The following is a 20,899-nucleotide window of genomic DNA, read 5'->3' as shown; positions in this document are numbered from 1 at the left end:
GCGAGGATTGATCGCCTTCTATGTGGAGGGACGCACCACACCCGAACAAGAGGTATTCCGAGACTGTGTAGGGATGGACTATACAGTTGAGGAGGGCATATATGATTTGATTGTACTATCCATAACAACAAGTTGCAACTTCTTTTCTGGAGCCCAACTCATAAGAACTACATGGTTAAGTGTGCTAGCCTTGGAGCAATATTATGATGGGTGACCTCCTGGGAAGTTTTCCCAGGAAGCGCACGAGTGAGGACAAAGCACGCTGAAAAGACTCGTGTTGTTACCGTGAGACCAGTCGTCAAGTCAGGATGTTACAATTGGTATCAGAGCCGACCTCTCCCAGTACGGTGTGGTTCGAGGACGAACCAAGCGGAAGTTGGTGGGCCTGTGACGCCTTGAGCTGACGAGGGCTAGGATTGATCGCCTTCTATGTGGAGGGACGCACCACACCCGAACAAGAAGTATTCCGAGACTGTGTAGGGATGGACTATACAGTTGAGGAGGGCATATATGATTTGATTGTACTACCCATAACAACAAGTTGCAACTTCTTTTCGGGAGCCCAACTCATAAGAACTCCATGGTTAAGTGTGCTAGCCTTGAGCAATACTATGATGGGTGACCTCCTGGGAAGTTTTCCCGGGAAGCGCGCGAGTGAGGACAAAGCGCGCTGAAAAGACTCGTGTTGTTACCGTAAGGCCAGTCGTCAAGTCAGGATGTTTGCAGGACCAGATCCGCATGAGAACTGATTTCAATCGTCACGGACCACCTAGGTTCGAAGGCGAGGTTGAACCGGAGAAGGCCGATCTGTGTATCCAAGAGATGGAAAAGATCTTTGAGACCCTCCGTACCCCAGATGCTGAAAAAGTGAATCTTGTCGCCTTTATGTTGAAGGGCGACGCAGAGTATTGGTGGAGGAGCGCTAAGCAGCTGATGACTGATAACAATGAGGCCATCACCTGGGAGTCTTTCAAGCGAGCCTTCATGGACAAGTATTTTCCGGAGACCGCCAGAGAGGAAATGGAGAACCAGTTCCTTAGGCTGAGACAGGGGACAATGACTGTAGGGGAATATGCTGCCAAACTGGAGGCTCTATCCAAGCACTTCCGTTTCTCTCAAGTGCAGGTGGATGAGGCTTACCTTTGTAACCGATTCTTGCGGGGTCTAAAGAATGAGATTGAGAAAGTTGTTAGGCCTCTGGGAATCAGGGTTTATAAACAGGTGGTTGAGAAAGCCCGAGAAGTGGAAGCAATGGAGAACAGACAAAGAGGCCGCCCTGATAATGGAGGATCAGTTCGCTCAGGGCAGAGTCAACCAGAAAGGTACAGTGGACATAAATCAGCTGGAAGGTTTGATAGAGGCAAGGCGCCTATGAGGAAGCCTTATTAACGTCCTACTAACAGGGTGCCATTTGCTGGGAGGGGCGCCGCACCTATTTCTAAGGATGATGTTACTTGCTTCAAGTGCAACCAGAAGGGGCACTTCGCGAACGAATGTGGTAAGGAGATAGTTTGCTGGAAGTGTTAGAAACCAGGCCACATTGAGAGAGATTGCCCCAATGCTGCAAAGGGTGAGCTAGTGCTGAACACAGCTAGAGGAAGGCGACCTTCTGCTCCAGGTCAGGTGTTTGCAATTTCTGGCGAACAAGCTGCTGTAACTGATGATCTTATCCAGGGTACGTGTGTTATCGCTAGAACTTCTTTAATAGTGTTGTTTGATTATGGTGCTAAGCACTCATTCATTGCTGAAGAGAGTGTGAAGAAGTTAGGATTGCTAACTGCTAACTTACCGTTCGATTTGGTGGTGACGACCCCTGTTGCCGATCGATTGGTTACGTGTACGGCATGCTTGCAGTGTCCATTGATCTACGAGGATCGGAAGTGAACCTCGTCTGCTTAGGGCTCAAGGAGCTCGATGTGATTCTAGGGATGGATTGGTTGACACAGTATCACGTCCTCTTGGACTGTGCTAACAAGGTCGTTGTCTTCCCAGATTCAGGCGTCACGGATTACTTGAATTCATACACCTTGGGAAAGAGTTCACCAGCATTTGTGAATTCTATCGTAGCTGAGGCGAAGAACGACAACGACGTACTCAACATTATGGTGGTGCAAGACTTTGTGGATGTATTTCCAGATGATGTGCCCGGATTACCGCCAGTAAGAGAAACAGAGTTCTCTATTGATATTATGCCCGGCACGGGACCCATATCAATGGCGCCTTATCGGATGGCACCAGCAGAGTTGACGGAGTTAGCAAAGCAGTTGGATGATCTCTCTTCCAAGGGATTTATCCGACCTAGTGTGTCGCCATGGGGAGCACCTCTGCTGTTGGTGAAGAAGAAGGATGGAGGTCCAGGTTGTGCGTAGACTACCGACAATTGAACAAGGTGACGGTGAAGAATCGTTATCTGATGCCTCAGATAGATGATTTGATGGATCAACTTCGAGGAGCTGTCGTTTTATCGAAGATAGATTTGAAGTCGGGTTATCACCAGATCCGTGTCAAGGAAGCTGACATTCAGAAGACCGCATCCAGAACTCTATACGGGCATTATGAGTACCTTGTGATGCCGTTCGGAGTTACCAATGCACCTGTTGTATTCATGGACTACATGAACAGAGTGTTCAGGCCATTCCTGGACAAGTTTGTGGTGGTGTTCATCGACGATATTCTTATCTACTCGAAGAGTAACGAGGAACACGAGGACCATCTACGACAAGTACTGGGAGTATTGCGGGAGAAAGAGTTATATGCTAATGGCTCCAAATGCGAATTCTGGATGGAGGAGGTGAAGTTCCTGGGTCACGTCATATCAAGTCAGGGTGTGGCTGTTGACCCTAGGAAAATTGAATCGATTTTGTCGTGGGAACAACCTAAGACAGCAAGCGACATCAGAAGTTTTGTTGGGCTTGCTGGCTACTACAGACGCTTCGTGAAGGATTATGCAAAGTTGACTTCGCCGTTGACTCAGTTGACAAAGAAGAATCTACCATTTGCATGGACGAAGAAATGTGAAGAGAGTTTTCAGGAGATGAAGAAGCGACTGACAACCGCACCAATACTAGCCTTACCCAAGGAAGGGGAACCATACGACGTTTACTGTGATGCTTCACATAATGGGTTGGGTTGTGTAATGATGCAAGAAAAGAAAGTGATTGCTTATGCCTCGCGACAGCTAAAGATTCACGAGAAGAACTACCCGACGCATGATTTGGAATTGGCTGCTATAGTTTATGCTCTCAAGATTTGGAGGCATTACCTGTATGGCAGTACGTTCACGATCTACAGTGATCACAAGAGTCTGAAGTACTTGTTTGATCAGAAAGATCTGAATATGAGGCAGCGAAGGTGGATAGAGTTCCTTCAGGATTACGAGTTTGCTCTACAGTATCATCCGGGGAAAACCAATGTTGTAGCTGACGCTCTTAGTCGAAAGGCTATACATGTATCCTCGTTGATGGTCAAGGAGTTAGAACTGCTTGAGGTATTCCGAGATCTGAGCTTGGATGTCAAGCTCGCACCAGGGGAGTTGAGATTCGGAATGGTGACGGTGTCGAGTGGACTCTTGGACGAGATAAAGTCGAAGCAAGAGACCGGTGAATGATTAGTTGAGTGGCGTAAGCTTGTTGCTCAAGGAAAAGTGCCAGAATTTACTATCGAAAGCAATAACATCTTGAGTTGCAAAGGGCGAGTTTGTGTACCTAACGACGCAACTATGAGGAGGTTGATCTTGGATGAGGGGCACAAGAGCAGGTTGAGTATTCATCCGAGAATGAATAAAATGTATCAAGACTTGAAGCTTCATTTATGGTGGCCTGGAATAAAGAAACAGGTAGCTTAGTATGTGTCGACATGTTTGACTTGTCAGAAGGCTAAGGTGGAACATCAGAAGCCAGTAGGAAAATTACAATCATTGGATGTTCCGCAGTGGAAGTGGGACAGCGTCTCGATGGATTTCGTGATGGCTTTACCACTAACACTAAGGAGATTTGATGCAATTTGGGTTGTAGTCGATCGATTGACGAAGACTGCTCACTTCGTTCCAATCAATCTGAATTACAAAGTGGAGAAGTTAGCACAGATTTACATCGCTGAGATTGTTCGTCTGCATGGTGTACCGTCTAGCATCGTGTCGGACAGAGACCCGAGGTTTACTTCACGTCTGTGGGGAGTTCTACAACAAGCTTTGAGATCCAGGCTGAGGTTGAGTTCCGCGTATCATCCACAGACGGATGGGCAAACCGAAAGGACTATTCAATCCTTGGAGGATTTGCTACAGGCTTGTGTGCATGATCATCAGGGAAGCTGGGATGAGTTGTTGTCGCTGATTGAGTTCACCTACAACAACAGTTTTCATGCGAGCATAGGGATGACACCTTACGAAGCTTTGTATGGTCCGAGGTGTCGTACGCCTTTGTGTTGGCATCAAGACGGTGAGAATCTGGTTATCGGACCTGAGTTGGTTCAACAGACTACGGAAGAAGTGAAGCGAATCCAGGAAAAGATGAGGATCTCGCAGAGTCATCAGAAAAGTTATGCTGACAACAGGAGAAAAGAGCTGGAATTTCAAACTGGATATCATGTCTTCTTGCGGGTTACCCCAATGACTGGTGTCGGAAGGGCGATCAAGTCGAGGAAGCTTACTCCAAAGTTCATTGGACCGTACCAGATTACGAAGCGCGTTGGGCCAGTAGCATATAGGATTGTGTTGCCGCCTTTCCTATCCAATATTCATGATGTGCTTCATGTGTCACAGTTGCGGAAGTACATGGCTGATGACTCTCATGTTCTTGAACCCGACGACATTCAGCTAAAGGATTATCTGACGATGGTGATGCCACCCATCAAGATCATCAACAGGAGCACGAAGCGCTTGAGAAACAAGGAGGTGTCCTTGGTGAAGGTCGTGTGGAATTAAGCTACGGGCGACGCGACTTGGAAATTAGAGGATAAAATGCAGGAGTCACATCCCGATTTGTTTGTAAACCCTTAAGGGGGTGGTATTGTAAGGGCGAAACTCTTTTAAAGGGGGTGGTATTGTAAGACCCTAGTTTCATTTTGTAGCACTTTCATGAAAGAATGAATAAAAATGAGATTTTGACTAAGCTTAAGATCTGGCAGATTCCAGCTGTCAACTTGTGTGAATTTTTAGAGGTTCTGAAAAACCTCATTTGGAAAAACTTTCATCATGAGTGTTGTGGCCCTTTAAGTTAAGAAAATTCTCAAAGTGGAATCAGGTCATTCCGACCTCTGTAGCTCGCGATATTCGCGTTTTAGTGACCGTGGTTCTGGTTGTACAGTACCAGCGAATTAATTGAATTGTTTTTCTTTTAATTCCGAGTTTGCTTGTAAATTTACTAAAAAGGGTTTAGGTTCTAAGTAGGTTCAGGCCTGATTAAGTGTGTGATTAGTGGGCCAAGGTAGATATGGATTTGGGCTTAAGTGAAAAGAAAGCAAAACCCTAGCCCAGGGACGAATTCAAGTGAAGAGGCATGAGGGCAAATGCCCTCACTTGAATTTGGTAAAATATATTAGAAAAAAATTTGAGTAGTAAAAGTTTGTTTGTGATTTTTTATAATTTCTTTGATAAAAATTGCCCTCACTTAATTTGAATAGTAAAAGTATGTGATTTTTATTGACTCATTTGATAAAAATTGCCCTCACTTATGTCCCACATTGCTTAAAGTTGAAACTTTTGTACTTAGAGTATTCTGTTATTTGGTGTTTCTTGAATCTAATGTTCATCGGATATTAGTATTACACCATTCTTTCACTCATTTCTTTTGTCCAATGATTATACCATGACTCACAAAATATCCCCAAATCCTCAACCATTGTCCTTATTTCATTCAACACTCGACAGTATATGAAAACTCGTAGGGAATAATTATGATATGTTTTAAAACTTCTAATAGTATATGTTACTCTCTCCGTTCATTTTTAAGTGTCATTCTACCCAAGATAGTGGGTTATTGAAGTTTTTTTTTTAATTCTACCCTCTCACATCCTAATCATGAAGTTATAAAGTTTTCCAACCAAAGTAGTGGATAATTAATTTTTTGGTACACTCTCTCATATCATTAAACTAATTATCATTCTTCCCTCCCTAGTAGCAATAAAAAATTATAACATCCCTCCAATTTTTAATGTTAACACATTTTTCTATGTAACTTTGAAAGCTCTTTTGGGTACTTTCATTGGATTTTAATTTCTACTTACTAGACAAGATTTTGAATTGATGTAATGAGAATTTAATTTCCACTTACTAGTAAGGGTATAATTGACAAAATGGACCTTAAAACATCAAAACGACAGTTAAATAGGAACAAAAAAATTCTTCTAAAACGACACTTAAAAAGGAACGGAGGGAATAATTTTTTTGTTACGTATTTATATGTATATACTGCCCTCACTAGATTAAATTCCTGGATCCGTCACTGCCCTAGCCCATAGTGTGCGTAGTCGCGGGTTGCATGGGGGTATTAGGGGGGAAACCTTGTTTCTTCTCTCATATCAGAATTAGAAACCCTACACACCTCTCTTACGTAAAACACAGAGGAGAAAAGAGAGCACCCGAGAGAGAAAGAGAGGAAGCCGCCACCGCCGCTCGTTGTGCTCGCGCAAGGGAGAGGGAGACCGAGAGAGAGAGAGACCGCGAGGAGGAAGAAGAAAGAGGGAGACTTGGACAGCAAAGGACTGAGTTCTAACCTGCACTTTCCTCTATTTTCAGAGCAAGGATTCAAGGTAAGGTCTGGTCCTAGGATTGGGTAGATTGCCTAGGGTATTTGCCATGTTTTACTATGAGAAAAGCCATGAACATGATTGCTTTTGCAAGAGTTTTGTGATCATGATGCTTGCTGTTTTTTTGCCTTGAGATCTTGATGTTTTGCTTCTGATTTGAGATGAAATGTTGATGCCATGATTCTCCTTTAATCATCACTACAACTATCGTTTCTTCTATGACTTTGCTTGATTAAAATGATTGAAGATTCATGTGCTTAGATCTGCCTTTTGTGCTAGAATTGATGATTATCTTGGTTCTGAAAATTTAAGCATGATATATGATACATGATTTGTGGTTCTTGCTGCTGGAATATGGTTTAAAACTCTGGGACTTGAATGGTTGAAAAATTAATTTGAAGGCAAAAGCATCTCTGCCAGTTTCCTGTACTGGACAGCGAGTTTCGGAGCCTAGTATCACCTAATTTCGGGTCTCAAATGAAAAAGGGATAAACTGAAAAGTTGTAGATTTTCAAATTTTCTTTCCAGGCATATAAAGAACATAATTTTTGGTTTAGTAATGAGGTCTGAAGGTCGATCTTAGTGACTGTTGCACCTGTTGTTCTTCCTGTACCGGACAGCAAGCTTTAAGGCCTAATATCACCTAATTCTGGGTCTCAAATGGACAAGTGATAAACTTGAAAGATGTAGAGTTTTGAATTAGCTCGTCAGTCATGTATCATGTGAAATTTGTGGTTAAGTATTGCGCTCTGGCGACCAGTTTTAGTACACGCTCTGATCCACAAATTGGTCTCCAGACCGCAATACTTAGCCACAAATTTCACATGATACATGACTGGAGAGCTAATTCGAAACTCTACATCTTTCTAGTTTATCACTTGTCCATTTGAAACTCAGAATTAGGTGATATTAGGCCTTAACGCTTGCTGTCCGGTACAGGAAGAACAGCAGGTGCAACAGTCACTAAGATTGACCTCCAGACCTCATTATTAAACCAAAAATTATGTTCTTTATATGCCTGGAAAGCCAATTCGAAAATATACAACTTTCCAGTATATCCCTTTTTCATTTGAGACCCGGAATTAGGTGATACTAGGCTTCGAAACTCGTTGTCCAGTACAGGAAACTGGCAGAGATCCTTTTGCCTTCAAATTAATTTTTCAACCATTCAAGTCCCAGAGTTTTAAACCATATTCCAGCAGCAAGAACCACATATCATGTATCATATATCATGCTTAAATTTTCAGAACCAAGATAACCATCAATTCTAGCACAAAAGGCAGATCTAAGCATATGAATCTTCAATCATTTTAATCAAGCAAAGTCATAGAAGAAACGATAGTTGTAGTGATGATTAAAGGAGAATCATGGCATCAAAATTTCATCTCAAATCAGAAGCAAAACATCAAGATCTCAAGGCAAAAAAACAGCAAGCATCATGATCACAAAACTCTTGCAAAAGCAATCATGTTCATGGCTTTTCTCATAGTGAAACATGGCAAATACCCTAGGCAATCTACCCAATCCTAGGACCAGCCCTTACCTTGAATCCTTGCTCTGAAAATAGAGGAAAGTGCAGGTTAGAACTCAGTCTCTTGCTGTCCAAGTCTCCCTCTTTCTTCTTCCTCCTCGCGGTCTCTCTCTCTCTCTCTCGGTCTCCCTCTCCCTTGCGCGAGCACAACGAGCGGCGGTGGCGGCGGCTTCCTCTCCTTCTCTCTCGGTTGATCTCTTTTCTCCTCTGTGTTTTACGTAAGAGAGGTGTGTAGGGTTTCTAATTCTGATATGAGAGAAGAAACAAGGTCCCCCCACCCTAATACCCCCATGCAACCCGCGGCTACACACACTATGGGCTAGGGTTTTGCTTTCTTTTCACTTAAGCCCAAATCCATATCTACCTTGGCCCACTAATCACACACTTAATCAGGCCTGAACCTACTTAGAACCTAAACCCTTTTTAGTAAATTTACAAGCAAACTCAGAATTAAAAGAAAAACAATTCAATTAATTCACTGGTACTGTACAGCCAGAACCACGGTCACTAAAACGCGAATATCTCGTGCTACAGAGGTCGGAATGACCTGATTCCACTTTGAGAATTTTCTTAACGTAAAGGGCTACAATTCTCATGAAGGAAGTTTTCCCAAATGAGGTCGTTAAGACCCTCTAAAAATTCACACAAGTTGACAGACGGAATCTGCCAGATCTCAAGCTTAGTCAAAATCTCATTTTTATTCATTCTTTCATGAAAGTGCTACAAAATGAAACTAGGGCCTTACACCGACGGTGTAAGTGACGGAGTTACTCGACATCGTTTTTATCGATGGGAGGTGATGTTGTTGTCAGCCATTGGTGCAAGACGAAGAAAAATTGATTACCCTTTTATCTCTAATTCAATATTAATTATCCATCTAAAAAATATACATAGATTTTAAAATCTAGCAGTATTAAATATGAGTCCATGGGTGGTCCCAAAAAAGCTGACCACCCTAGCAGGAGCGGAGCCAGGATTTTGGCACTGGGGTAGCTAAAAATGAAACGCAATCATTTATATGTGCATGTCTTGGTAGCATTCTAAAAAATTATAATGGACAAAAACAAAGTGAAGTTTTTAGGAGTTTCTTCTGTTCACTATGATTTTGGTTCACAAGGTCATTATTGTGTATCCAAAATTCACTTTTTTTAAAGAAGAAATAATATTTTTTCCTCACAAGCACAAGAGTACACTTGGAAACAAATCACATTTTTTATTAAGGGAGCAAATTGTACATTTTTTTATCTTGTTTTCTAAAACAAATGTAAACGTAATTAAGTATCTTATGAGTGTGAAAACGTAATTAATGAAAAGTGTAGAAATGTGATACTTTTTCTATTTTACTTTTCCGCTGGAATACATGAAGTACAAAATTACACACATTTATCTATCATTACTGTCATATTTATATGTATTTCACCAATGAACGTTTTAGTAATGTCATATCTAAATTTAATTTTAGTTCATTTTATCCGAACAACAATAATTTCCTTAAACTTACTTTTGCTTATAATTTTCATATACAATCTCAATCTCTTATATTTTTTTTTATCAAACTTCATTATATCAAACATAATTTTATCAAACTATTCCGCTTATGCAAATTAATTGATATTTTTTATAAGTAAAAGAAATATAATTAGATTTAGATTTTTTAAGCAAATATATAATTATATTGAGTATAAGAGATGCTAACCAATTTATAAGTAAGTCAAAACTTAAAGGAAGAATAGATAAAAATTAAAAAATGTGTTTGTCTTCTCAAAATGTAATATAAAATAGCACATGATAACCGTAAGGACTATACTAATGATTGATGTAAATTAAATCGCTAAAGATATTATAACAGTTGTGTCGAGTTTAGCTGGGAGATGTTTTGGTAAAACCTGTAACATTGCAGGTTCGATTCTCATCCGCGTCTCCTTTTTTAGTAAAAAGAAAAAACAAATTAACATGTGAGGTTAGAAGCATTCAAACACATGACTGGGAATGGAATCTTTCAAGCACATACCGATTTAGTTGGGTGGAAGGAAAGATGGAAGGAAATAAAACACGGAAACCGATGAATGAATTTAGACTAAAATATGCTATCGGGGCCATGAGAAAAAAATCCCTAGAATCACCATGAAAAACGAAAAGATGAGTGAGGTAGAGGCCCCGGTGAGCCACTTTGTCCCTCTGCCCCTGTACCCTAGTTTTCACCTTACTCAACATCTTCAACCTAATTCAAAGTCTTAGATGAAATTTTATGTTAACACTCACATTAATTATATCTGCACACCTAAAAAATGAGGCGTGGAGAGGTGGAGGAAGAGAAAGATAAGAAAAAAGGAGAGAGAAAGTAAAGATGTGATAGATGATTTAATTGATAGAGAAAAGAGAAATAAATAGAAATGAAGGTGGAAAAAAAAGTGAAGAGATGTGTATATATCATAACTCCACTCACATCTCTTCCTTCTCTCTTTGTTTCTTCTTTCTTGTCTTCTCAAGACAAGCAACAAACATTAGTGTCAACCTAATATTTTTAGTTATATTATGTATATTCTTTTTGGTTTTTTCGCTATTTTGAGTGGACAAACTATGAATGAAGTTTGATTCCATCATCCAAAAGTTGAGATATGGTTCAATTTTGAGTTTTAATAATACACATCTTATTCTCTTCAATTTCATTTTGAATCATTTTCTCATTTTCTTTCTTTTTTTCTCATCATATCATTCTTCCACCTTAACTAAATAAAAAGAGAAATGAGAAAAATTAGTGATATAATATATAATATGATAAAAAATATGAAAAGATAAAAAAAAGTGTAAAAATGAAATAAGATGAAGAATAAAGTATGAATGAGTCATTACTCATTCTTGAGATGACTAATGACCGAGAAGAACAAGCACCCGTGAAGGCTTTTGGCTCTACCTTATCTCACCCATAACATACGAGTAACATAGCTTCATCCTAATCTTCAACCATGGCAGACACACGAATCATCTCAACTACCACAGTCCAAGCAACAAATCACAACAGCTCAACCCCGATAATCCATTTAACCCCATGGGATCTCCTACTACTCAACCTTGAATCAATCCAACAAGGTCTCCTTTTCCACAAACCCAAAACAGACCACCAAATCCACCACCTCAAACACACCCTTTCCACCATTCTCACCTTCTTCCCACCTTTCACCGGCCGCCTCATCATCACAAACCACCACGACAACAACAACAACACCACCGTCACCTGTCACATCACATGCAACAACGCCGGCGCACTGTTCGTCCACGCCGCCGCAGAAAAAACCTCCATCGCCGACATCATCCGACCCGGGTACGTTCCTTCCATTGTCCACTCATTCTTCCCACTGAACGGAGTTAAAAACTACCAAGGCATGTCGCAGCCGTTGCTGGCGGTGCAGGTGACGGAGCTTCTCGACGGCGTCTTCATCGGCTTCACAATGAACCACTCTGTCGCTGACGGCAAGGCGTTTTGGCAATTCATCAATTCCTGGGGTGAACTCTCTCGTGGTAATTCAGATAAACTAATGAAAACCCCTCCACTTGAACGTTGGTTTCCAAACGGCATCGACCCTCCAATACACTTTCCAAGTTTCACAAAGGAAGAGGAGAAGAAGAAGCAAGATAACAGTGACCCTGTTCCGCAATTGCCACCTCTTTGCATCTTCCATTTCTCAAAAGAGAAACTCGCAGAGCTGAAAGCAAAAGCAAATGCAGAGGTTGACAATGGCATGCACGAAAACAGAGTAATATCTTCCTTGCAAGCACTTTTGACTCACATTTGGCGTTCTGTGATCCGTGCTCAACGTGTTAACCCAGAAAAGGAGACTGATTACATGTTAATCATTGATGCAAGGCAGAGAATGCAGCCACCGCTGCCGGAGAATTATCTCGGAAACGCAGGAATGGCAGGCATTGTCAAATTGAAAGCAGGGGAATTGTTGTTGGAGGGAAAGAGTGCTTGGGAAATGAACAAGATGATTGCATTGCACACTGATGAGATGATGAGGAGTAACTATGAGGGTTGGTTGAAAACTCCGGTTCTGATAACGCCGGCGGCTAAGGCTGCCGCCGGTGATACGGTGTCGTTTATCACCAATAGTTCACCGAGGTTCGATTTTTATGGTAATGATTTTGGTTGGGGGAAGCCTGTGGCGGTTCGGAATGGTGCTGCGAATAAATATAGTGGTAAAATTACTGCATTTGGAGGGGTTGAAGAAGGTAGTATTGATCTTGAAGTGTGCCTTCGTTTTGAGACTTTGGAGGCCATGAAAAATGACCCTGTTTTCATGGATGCTGTGTCCATGTAATACTAGGGTTTCAAGGACAAGCAAACCATAGGTTTACTCTGTTTCTAGTTATATACACACGTACCAATTTAGTTTCAGGTGTTAAGTTTGAATAATTTTGTTTTGAAACTAAGTTTGAATAATTTAAACTCCCAGTATTGAGATTCTAGAGTGCCTAAAGATTGAAATTAGATTTTATTTGAGGTTATGTCATGACTCATGCCTACACACCTCCTCAAGTTAAGCGTTGGATTTATAATGAAGTGAAGCTTGGATCGAAAGAATTCAAACAACGGGCGAGATAAACTCTTGGTGAATACATCATAAACTTGTAATTGAGAATGAACAAATTTAGTAAACAACTTCTCAACAAAAACAAATTCTCTACCAAAATGATGATTGATGTCGATGTGTTTTTCTCTCTCGTTTATGAGCGACAAGATTGTTGTTGGTAAAAATTATGCTTTTGTTATCACAATAAAGAATGTGCCGAATAGTAGATGGAAGACGCTGCTCACAAAGAAGATGAAGTACCCATTGAACTTCCCCAGCTCTAATTGTAAGGGCTTAATACTAAGATTTATGACTAGAACGCGGAACCGTTGGTTGTTTTTTTCCAGAAAACAAGATTGTCACCAAGAAAAACAGCATAACCTTAGGTCGATCGGCGTGTTCCAGGACAATAAACCCATCAGCTTTAGAGTATTGGTAAAAGGATATATTGGGCTAAAAGTCTTTAGAGCCCAATTAAACGGAGAATATAGAAAACAAAAAAATAACTACATATTATTATTACTTCTTAGTTTGTTATGAATAGCCCATGAAAGTGCCACATGTACGACCCATTTTCATTCTAGGGTTACTCCTCTTAAACATAGTATTAACCATACTTCTTTTGTTAATTATAAATTGTACTTTTTTGATAATGAATAAGTAATTAGAAAATTTCCTTATGTATCATTTTGCTTTTTTTTTTTTTAATTTCTCTTGTATTTTCTCTCTTAGGGTTTGCTTGGTAGAGTTTCTTTTTACCAAATATCCAATCAAAGCATAATACGAATGACAACATAAGCGTAAGCCAAAAAGAAGAGTCTCTTTAGTGTAGTGTAAAATGCGGTTGACCACCTGAAAATGTTCGGTAATGGGATAATGGAGAAACTAACCCACAAAGTCAACCGCAAAAGCTAATTCTGACTACGCAATCGTGAGATATTAAAGAGCTCCAACTAAAAATCAATAGAGAGTAGAGTCAAAGAATTCATGATCATCACTTGTAAGAGCTTGACTTACATGGGAATGACAACTGATTTCAAATCTAATAATTGAGCACATCACGAGCTCTTAACTTGCCCTAATAAATGTCATCAATCATAGTGACCTCCAATTCAAGAAATAGTTAATAGCCCAATATTGAGGGTTTTTATCCTTCTTCTAAAGAGAATTTCTTATTTGTTGTGATTTTATTTCAATTTCAACTACCTGAGGGAGTTTGAGAAAGACTCTTACAAAACTCCATGTGGGGGACTTTAACATTTTGTATGAAAGTTGGTTTCTAGCTAGTCTAGTTTATTTCTAGTTCTTTCTTTAGAGGTCAGCTATTTGCTAACTTCTTACTCTTATAATTGGTTTAAGTACCGTTAGCACTTCCTTTATATATCTTTTTGGCTTATTAAAAAAATTAAAAGTTGGTTTACATAACATGAGAGTCTAAATGACCTATAATAAAGTTTGGGTTGAATAATCCATCATCCAATCACATTGGAGATAAATGAGTTGGAAATAAATTAATAAATAAAATATAGAAATTTCAACTCACTTATCTCCAATGTGATTGGATGATGGATTATTGGATTATTTAACCCAAACTTTATCATGGGTCATTTAGACAACCCCACATAACATTTTTATGGATATGGTCATGTGGGACTTCTAATAGTAACTTTTAATTAAGGATTTGGATCCTCTAATTAAGGAGAAACCTAACATAAAGTCATAATTGTGGAACCAAACATGCTAATATAAATATGGTAGCTGCTATGGACTTCGTGGTTGTGTACATATTATTTTTCGTAACAGCCTTAATCAGTGGCGGACCTGTGTTGCTTTCAGGGGGTTCATATGAACCCCTGAACAAAAAAAGAATTGTACTCACCCCCTTATATAATTTTTTTTGTATATAATTTTTGTTTGAACCCCTTGAAAATTTTAAATTATACTAGTTGACCAAATTTTGCCCCTATTTGCACCAAATACTCACACTCACTTATTCCTCTCACTCTCTATCACTCAATCACTATGTCTTTCTTTCTCTCGCGTACGACGTACCCTAAGTCCTTCATAGGCTCCCACCCAACTACCCAAGCACCCACCAAACCAGTCCATTGCGCCTCCCTCGTCGTCCTCGCCCATCACGCCGCGCCTCCCACCCTTCTCGCTCGTCGATCTTCACGGGTTGGTGTGCACTGGAAGTATAATCTGCCCAAATTTATCACACCAACACCCCTTTGACTTGTTTTTCCTTTTTCCATTCTCAAAATCAGTTTTTTTTAATCTTTTTCACAGTTTTTCCCTTTCTGGGTTTTAATCTGAATATTGAGTGAATTAAAACTATGGAAGCTATGAAATAAATTGAGTTCTTAATTAATTGGATATTAATTGACCAATATGAAGTTATATGATAGTATTAGGTATAATACCCGTGCGTTGCACGAGTTTACTTACAATATTTTTATACAATAGATATAACACGTTGTACGAGTTTATTTACAACATTTTTAACATTGTATAAAATGATTATCGCTTAAATTAATACAAAAATAATAATTTTGTTTAGACATTTCAATAATTAAAAAAAAACATTTCAGTAAATAGTATTAGAGTTCTATTTGCATAAATAATTAATATTACTCTAATTTAATAATTCATATTGAATAGTTTTAAAAATATATTGATTTTTTTATTTAATAATTTGAAAAATAATTCAGTCAATTTGTAACAAAAACAAAATTAAACAATCAGTTTTTAATACCATCAAATAACTTGTATGAACATATTTTTATACCTTTTACTAAGAAAGTCATATTTTAGGAGGGTCAACCACAATTTCTCAAACTGGTTTACACTTGTCAAAATCAAGAACAATAAAGTAATTTTAACTTTTACAACTATAATAAGTTATAACTTAAATTTATTCAATTTTTGTGATAATTTTTTTTTCTATTAACCTTCCTCAAAATCGTCTTTATTTGTTGGGTGGTTGTCTTTTTTTTCCTCTTGTTTGGCATGGTGGTTTTCCCCCTTTTTTTGGGGTTGTTTCCTCTTTTGATTAATGAATAATCTCTCTTTTGCTCATATATATATATATATAATAAAATCAAAAAATTATATGGAGATTGTTTTATCAAATAAGACACACATACATTATAGTTAATAGTAAATGCCTCATAGTGTCATTTTAAAATTTAACATGTTTTATCTAAAAAAAATGATGATATTATTTTATTCTAAATCAAGTTTAATTCTTGATATTTTCAACGAATGCAGAATTTAAGTCAATTTCTAAGTTTATAAATTTTATTCTAAATGTTATTAATTAATGTAGGTACTTTTGTCAATGTACTTTTTTTGTCGATAAACATCAGTGTAATTTTTTTTATTAGTGTCCGTTTCATTCTTTTTTGTTTCACACATTTTTAAAGAATTAAAGTGTTATGTCTTGTTCTACCTTATACAACAAACAAGAAAATTAGTTGGTAGTTGATTAACTTATTGCGTTGTAAATTTTGTTGATCGATCTGTTTTTATTTTAATGTATATATTATATAATACAAAATGATTTTTTTTTATTTCTTAATGTATTTGTAACAAACTTTCAGGTGAGTTTTACATTTAGTAGGTAGTTGAATAGCTAATGACTTAAACAATATTTTTCATTTTTAATATTTTAATTTGATGTATTTCATACAAAGGTTCAAAGTAACTTTGACAATTTAGTATGTAGTTGAATAGGTAATGACTTAAGAATTTTATTTAATTTTTAATTTTATTATTAAAGGTATTAATATAAAAGAAGTCTTTTACTATTTAATACATTTAATGTAAAAGAAGTCTTTTTTAATTTGTATTTTTTAATTGTAATATTTAAATTTGCAGAAAGGTAAGAAAGCTATTATTTAGAAGAATATTTAGAATATATGTATAATTAAATATAATTGAGTTATGATATTCTCACACTTTATTTCTCTAATAAGGGAAAAAAGGATCAAACAGGTAGATTTTTTTTTTTGCTTAATCGGAAGAAAAAATAGGTAGATTTCTATTGAGATTGAAATGAGAGTAGTTTTTTTTTTTATATAAAAGAAATTTAATTACTTAATTAGATTAGTATTGAAATGAACGTGGTTGTCTACTATTTTTTTTTTCTAATGTTGATTTAGTTGTTGCAATGATGTTATCAGTTGTGCTAATTTTTTTTTATCAAGATTGATGTGGTTGTTTACCATTGCTGATGGCATAAAATTTCTTTTAAAATCACTTTCACGAACATAAAAATAGATTATATCTAACTGCAGGATAGACGTCATTTGTTCCCTTTGAATGATTAAGTTGCTATTTTTTTTCCATAATATGACAATATTGAGGAGTGAAAGATTCCTATTTCTTATCAAGAATATAGTGAGTACTACATTTTACACTTATCTTTCTAGTGCAGTATATAAATTTATGTGGCTCACACTTTGTTACTGATTTGTGTCATATAAATATATAAATGATGATATATTTGTATGATTTCAATTGAATGAGAAGAATTATTTAGTAAATTACCATATATGTGAAACTCACAATTTTATTTTCCAATCATCTGCAACGGGGATATATCACTAAGTAATGTGTGTTTCTTGTTGTTGTTGATGATCTTTCTCCTGCAATAAAGAAATAAGAATGAGTAATTTAAAAAAAAAATTAAAATTAACTAAAATAATAAAAAATGACATACTTGTTGAAGTAGTTAGAGACAATTGTCATTTTTTCTCACCAGCAGCTGAAGTCCAAGAAATATGAATAATTTGAGTTTGTGAGTGATTTCACTGGTTTGTTTATATAGAGATATAATAGATGCATGATTTAATATAATACATTTTATTTTTTATTTATTTAATGTAGATAGTTGAATAGCCTCCTGACATTAACAATTTTATTCAGTTTTTGACACTGGTATTGCCATAATGCTACTATTTTTAATTTAATGTTAGTTTTTCTTCGGAGTTACTGTGTTAAGGAATTCTAAGAGTTTGTGAGTTTAAGAAAAATAGACATATATTCGTGTAGAAAATTGGACAGTAAACTAAGACAATTGCATATCAAGATTAATTTTGGCGGAAGTATGCTTTATTGTTAATAGTTTTTTTTTTTCTTAGACTAAATTGATATTAGTTAAAAATTAACATTAAATTTGATTTTAATTTAAGGTACTGTGCTAAAACCATTTGCAGATATAACTTTGTGGCCTGTTACACTTTTGGCATGAATGTTACTCTTTTGCTTATACATTTGATATTTATTAAGTTTAAAACTGAAATCATTAGTGCACAAGTTTCCACTACCCGTTCATTCACTCACTAAGCTATCTCATTAAAACACCAACTTTTTTACTAATGTATGTAGGTTCTTACGTGTATTTGTACTTAATACTTAGCTCAAGTGAGCTTTACTAATATATATAGATAGATAGATATTTTTTTTTTTTGGAAAAACCAAATATATATATATATATATATATAAATAATTACTTTGGGAAATAAGAGCCCCAAGTACAATATAGATAGATATATATTGATAGAAATTTTTTTATTTTAAAAGTATTTTAGCTAAATTATTTATTAATAAATATTATTTTGTTTTTTATTTTGATTTTTTAAATTTGTCAAATGCAAAGCTCAAGTCAATTTAAAGTCTATGAATGTTGTTATTTAATATAATTAGTTGAATAGGTTTTTATAATACAATTTTTTCAGTTTTTAGTTTATTAAATTTTTTATTTTTTAATGTATTTAATATAAAGGTATGTGAGCTTTAATGATTTAATACATATGCGTATTTGTACTTAATACTTAACTCAAGTTATCTTTACTAATATATATAGATAGATAGATAAATATTTTCTTTTTGGAAAAACAAAATATATATATATATATATAATTACTTTGGGAAATAAGAGCCCCAAGTACAATATAGATAGATATATATTCCTAGAAATTTTTTTATTTTAAAAGTATTTTATCTAAATTATTTATTAATGAATATTATTTTTTTATTTTGATTTTTTAAATTTGTCAAATACAAAGCTCAAGTCAATTTTAAGTCTATGAATGTTGTTATTAAATATAAGTAGTTGAATAGGTTTTTATAATATAATTTTTTTTTTCAGTTTTTAGTTTATTAAATTTTTATTTTTAATGTATTTAATATAAAGGTATGTGAGCTTTTATGGTTTAATACATTAATTGCATGCAAAAACACAAGTGTGCTTTACATATATATATATATATAGATATAGAAGATTAGACTATTAGTTTGTGGATTTGGTATTTGATGTTTGACAGATTGGTGATTGTGATTGGTTTTATGCACGTTGAATTCATCATTTGCTTGGTTCTTACTATTTTGAGCTATATTCCTGGTATAATTTATGCCATGTATGCCATTATCTTTGTTGATCGTGATCAGTATGGACCATCACAACAGTACTAAGTGTGTGTTTGGTTTCAAATCTGGAGAGGCCAAACGTGGATCCAGAAATCCAAAAGCAACTATTTCTTACTTCTATAAACGTGGATCGTGAATGAGTTTTCCAAACACACACTAAGTGTCTGGTTACCTCCTTAATCAGTCGCTAACCTGGAAAATAAGTAGCAACTGCTATGAATATTGTGAAGAATAGGATGTGTAACTGATGAACGATTGTTTAGTTACTTACATTAAAAATGATGTATTTAATAACATTGACTATGAATTTAATGTTCAACGATTTCAAAATATGAAATCACGTAGAGGAAAACTATGACCGGTATAATTTCTGATATATAAACATATTAAAGTTGTTTTAATTATATTTTTACGGATGTGTTTATTTGAAATATTTGAACCCTGACTCCTGGATCCGCCACTGACCTTAATTTATAGTACAATCTTGAAGTTGCTACAGCTCAACATCGATTCAGGCAAACCAAACTGAAATACTGATCCGAAATTGGAGTACCAACTAGCAAGAAAGTGTCGAGAAGATCGGTATTAAAAGCTATCTAAAGACTACAGATTCGTGCAATGTTCAGATCAATCATCAACCATATATAACATAAAAGAACCTATTAAATAAGGACCATGCGAGATGTTGACATCATTGTCCTGAGCACATCCTGCCAAAGAGGACCATGTGAGCAAATCAGAATCAATCTACATCTCATTTTCAGGACATTGAATCTATTCATCCCTTTGTGTTGACTTGCATCTGGAGAAACTACACCAGAAATCCCAAAAGTCCAGACCAATACAAATGTAAAATACTATAATGTCACAATACCAATATCATTATGAATAATCATACATACCCATGAATGAGGCGGGGAAGGCATGGAGCCCGCATCATGTGTTGAGGGCGGGCTAGGAGGCGCATCTTGGCGAGGGGGAGACTTCGGGGTTTCATTTTCTTTTTCCTTCTCTCCAATAGGAGTGTCGGAAGACGCAGCAGCTTTTGTGGCGTTGACGCCGGCGGAGGCGGCTGTAGCGCCAACAGAGGACTCAGCGGCAACAGCAGCGGTCGCACCGGCGGTGGCAGGAGTAGAAGCTGGTACGGTGGTTGGCTCGATAGCCGCGACGGCGGGGGCTTCAGTGACATTTTTGCCTTTAGGCGCAGCAGCAGTGGTGGGCTGAGCGCCAGGGTTGGATGTGCCGGCGCCGGAGGAGGCTTTGACCAATCTTCTCCTCTTGGGAGCTTTGGTGCTCTCGGCTTGGTTCTCAGCACCGCCCCGTTTTTTCGCGTCGCCCTCAGTGTTGAATTTTGGGGAAAAGCGAGCCATTCTCCTCTCGTGGGCCTTCAGGAGCTCGGCGTTCGTGAAATTCATATCTTCTGTAACAATAAAAAATACGATCAGTGACAACATAGGAGACGAGAAAGGAAATGTCAATAATAAAAGTGAGCTATGGGCAACCTAAGTATTTGGGAGTTCTTGAGAGGTCAGCGCCCTCAAGGACTGTTGTGCAGTCAAGGATGGGAAGTGGGGCAAGGAGATTAAGAAAGGCTTTGTCGTTGGCGGACAAAGATTCCTCT

The 20,899-nt window shown here is 37.1% G+C and overlaps 3 protein-coding genes across 3 annotated transcripts; all 3 read left to right on the top strand.

Annotated features, from left to right (window-relative positions):
- The first annotated feature begins 738 nt into the window (after nt 1-738).
- LOC130712345 (uncharacterized) lies at nt 739-2,369 on the top strand. The gene is made up of 3 exons (XM_057562181.1): nt 739-1,360; nt 1,535-1,675; nt 1,855-2,369. Exons 1-3 carry the CDS (start codon nt 739-741, stop codon nt 2,367-2,369), a joined length of 1,278 nt encoding a protein of 425 aa, XP_057418164.1.
- A 2,003-nt stretch (nt 2,370-4,372) lies between these two features.
- On the top strand, nt 4,373-4,921 carry LOC130712344 (uncharacterized). Its single transcript, XM_057562180.1, has 2 exons — nt 4,373-4,597; nt 4,760-4,921. Exons 1-2 carry the CDS (start codon nt 4,373-4,375, stop codon nt 4,919-4,921), a joined length of 387 nt encoding a protein of 128 aa, XP_057418163.1.
- A 6,209-nt stretch (nt 4,922-11,130) lies between these two features.
- LOC130714998 (uncharacterized acetyltransferase At3g50280-like) lies at nt 11,131-12,740 on the top strand. The gene has a single exon (XM_057564985.1). The coding sequence runs from the start codon at nt 11,242-11,244 to the stop codon at nt 12,592-12,594; it is 1,353 nt and encodes a 450-aa protein (XP_057420968.1). The 5' UTR covers nt 11,131-11,241; the 3' UTR covers nt 12,595-12,740.
- The last annotated feature ends 8,159 nt before the right edge of the window (nt 12,741-20,899 follow it).

This window comes from Lotus japonicus, chromosome 4 (assembly GCF_012489685.1).
Source record: "Lotus japonicus ecotype B-129 chromosome 4, LjGifu_v1.2".
NCBI lineage: Eukaryota > Viridiplantae > Streptophyta > Magnoliopsida > Fabales > Fabaceae > Lotus > Lotus japonicus.
This window is presented reverse-complemented; position numbering and strand designations above follow the sequence as displayed.

Excerpts from the sequence above, each read along its gene's own strand:
- LOC130712344 (XM_057562180.1), top strand. The coding sequence starts at position 4,373 with ATGACACCTTACGAAGCTTTGTATGGTCCGAGGTGTCGTACGCCTTTG. Across the intron at positions 4,598-4,759 it reads GATATCATGTCTTCTTGCGG|TTGCGGAAGTACATGGCTGA; the intron begins GTTACCCCAATG and ends CATGTGTCACAG.
- LOC130712345 (XM_057562181.1), top strand. The coding sequence starts at position 739 with ATGAGAACTGATTTCAATCGTCACGGACCACCTAGGTTCGAAGGCGAG. Across the intron at positions 1,361-1,534 it reads AGCTGGAAGGTTTGATAGAG|GCCACATTGAGAGAGATTGC; the intron begins GCAAGGCGCCTA and ends GTTAGAAACCAG. Across the intron at positions 1,676-1,854 it reads AACTGATGATCTTATCCAGG|TGTCCATTGATCTACGAGGA; the intron begins GTACGTGTGTTA and ends GCATGCTTGCAG.
- LOC130714998 (XM_057564985.1), top strand. The coding sequence starts at position 11,242 with ATGGCAGACACACGAATCATCTCAACTACCACAGTCCAAGCAACAAAT.